The sequence below is a fragment of the Zeugodacus cucurbitae genome, chromosome 3 (assembly GCF_028554725.1).
Source record: "Zeugodacus cucurbitae isolate PBARC_wt_2022May chromosome 3, idZeuCucr1.2, whole genome shotgun sequence".
NCBI classification, from domain to species: Eukaryota; Metazoa; Arthropoda; class Insecta; order Diptera; family Tephritidae; genus Zeugodacus; species Zeugodacus cucurbitae.
The window spans coordinates 62158708-62160524 of record NC_071668.1 but is presented as its reverse complement, the minus strand read 5'-3'; the positions used below and the strand labels follow the sequence as shown (position 1 = coordinate 62160524).

The 1817-nt window shown below is 36.9% G+C and overlaps 1 protein-coding gene across 1 annotated transcript; it reads right to left on the bottom strand.

The window, feature by feature from the left end:
- Positions 1–201: 201 nt before the first annotated feature.
- LOC105220323 (antigen 5 like allergen Cul n 1) lies at positions 202–1275 on the bottom strand. Its single transcript, XM_011196767.3, has 3 exons — positions 1024–1275; positions 571–968; positions 202–509 (listed from the first exon to the last, which is right to left on the bottom strand). Exons 1-3 carry the CDS (start codon positions 1165–1167, stop codon positions 242–244), a joined length of 810 nt encoding a protein of 269 aa, XP_011195069.1. The 5' UTR covers positions 1168–1275; the 3' UTR covers positions 202–241.
- Positions 1276–1817: the final 542 nt, after the last annotated feature.

Below are 1817 nucleotides of genomic sequence, written 5' to 3'. Positions count from 1 at the left end.
TGTAAATGCATTTCCTCAAAAGTGCTGTTAATGAAACAATCGAATAAATGATGGACAAACCCAATTTCATGAGAGTGTGTTAGGCATATGTATAAGCGAAACCATAACTGTATGTATACCGACTTTGTTTGCATGACGTTCCATGCCTTAGTTTATCGGAACTACTATTATTGTCATAATAAATGTTCGTTAAGGTTAATATGAATAGTCAATCGCAAATACAAAAAATTTATTCATCAACTTAATTATCAAAAATTTTGCCATTATTTTCACAAAGATTCGGATAATTAGTACTTGGAACACTTTCATAGTAATCACATTCAGTTGCCGATGAAACGCCCGTCTTGTACATAGGTGAACCCACTAAATTGGTGAGTGAGTAATTACAAGTAACCTCGATACAATAAGCGCGATTGGTACAGTTTTGACACAGCGCCAAACCACAACCGACAAATGCTGCACGTTCGTTTGCAATTGCAGTGAAGTGGCCGACTTTATGAAAGTCAGCGCTGAAATTAAAAATGTTCGTTTACTTTCTTATATTTAAACATGCGGAGATTTTACACTCACCCGTTACAAAATTCATCTACCAGTGCATTGCCATCTTCTACAAATTTATATTCGGACCACCATATATCTATTGATTTTACCAGTTCATTAGATTTTATCTTTGGCTTTACACCTCCACGCCACATATAAAGATTTTGACCGGAGACTGGAAACCGCTCAGTAGCATGGCAAGCATCGTGCTCCATATTACAACGTTTCGCATGGATTCCGGCTATATACGCTAGCTCATCATCCCAGATTACTTCACGCATGCGCGTGGCTTTTGGAAACTTTCCATCGCCTTTGAAGTTTTGTTCACCACCAGCTATTTTATTGCGCAACTCATTGTGTCGGTCGACATATAAACGTTTAATTTTTCGCGTCAACGGCAGCAGACCGAGAAGTTCGCCATTTTTAGGCTTATCGGAGAGATTAATGCTTTAGCCATGTACTAACAATATATTATCTGCTTACCACAGAATTTGGATCACACATGAAATGCTTGCTAGTACCACATAATTGGCTCTCCTTATTACAATAATAATACGCGTTGGTGAAAAAGCGTGGTCTTATTAAAATAGCGACTAAATAAATGCGAAAATATGGAATATTTAACATGTTTAAGTATTTATAGTCCGATATGAAATAAATGCTTGAACCCTCTTGAAAAATTATAAATATTTATTTTTTTTAAGATTTAAAATATTGACTAGTTCTTCAAATTAGTTTAAATGTATGGATAATCTACAAACAAGTTATTCGAGGAACTTGTGTATTTCACAGTCTATATGAAACTACAAAACAGTCTCATAAGTGGTATTTTTTATAGTAGACGGAAACAGTGAAAGCCGAAGTGCGGAACACAAGATTCTCCCATGGAACCACCGGATTAAGTATTACATCGTGGGAGTGCCTTGACATTTTAGGTCTCCTCAGTGATACGGACAGACTGACGCCTACTCTATTGTAAATGTCCTAGTTCAGTCATAATTCATACTGATGCTTCACTAACAACTTTCCATTTATCGGAGGACTGCCACATAAGTGCAGTCAACTTTTCCACCCTTAAACTACCACATTATCCCGTATACTTAAAAATCGAGGGTAATGAAAAAATACAAGTTCATAGTCTTCTAAGGACTCTGTGAACATCGGATAGTACTGACTAGTGTTATGACGGAATTTGAGCAGATAGCTTCTAAAGCTACCCGTGACCACTTAATATTTGGGTCAGGTAGAAATCAAGGTCCCCATGCAGTCTATTGTCG

Excerpts from the sequence above, each read along its gene's own strand:
- LOC105220323 (XM_011196767.3), bottom strand. The coding sequence starts at position 1,167 with ATGTTAAATATTCCATATTTTCGCATTTATTTAGTCGCTATTTTAATA. Across the intron at positions 969-1,023 it reads TGTGTGATCCAAATTCTGTG|CCTAAAAATGGCGAACTTCT; the intron begins GTAAGCAGATAA and ends CTCTCCGATAAG. Across the intron at positions 510-570 it reads GTAGATGAATTTTGTAACGG|CGCTGACTTTCATAAAGTCG; the intron begins GTGAGTGTAAAA and ends TTTTAATTTCAG.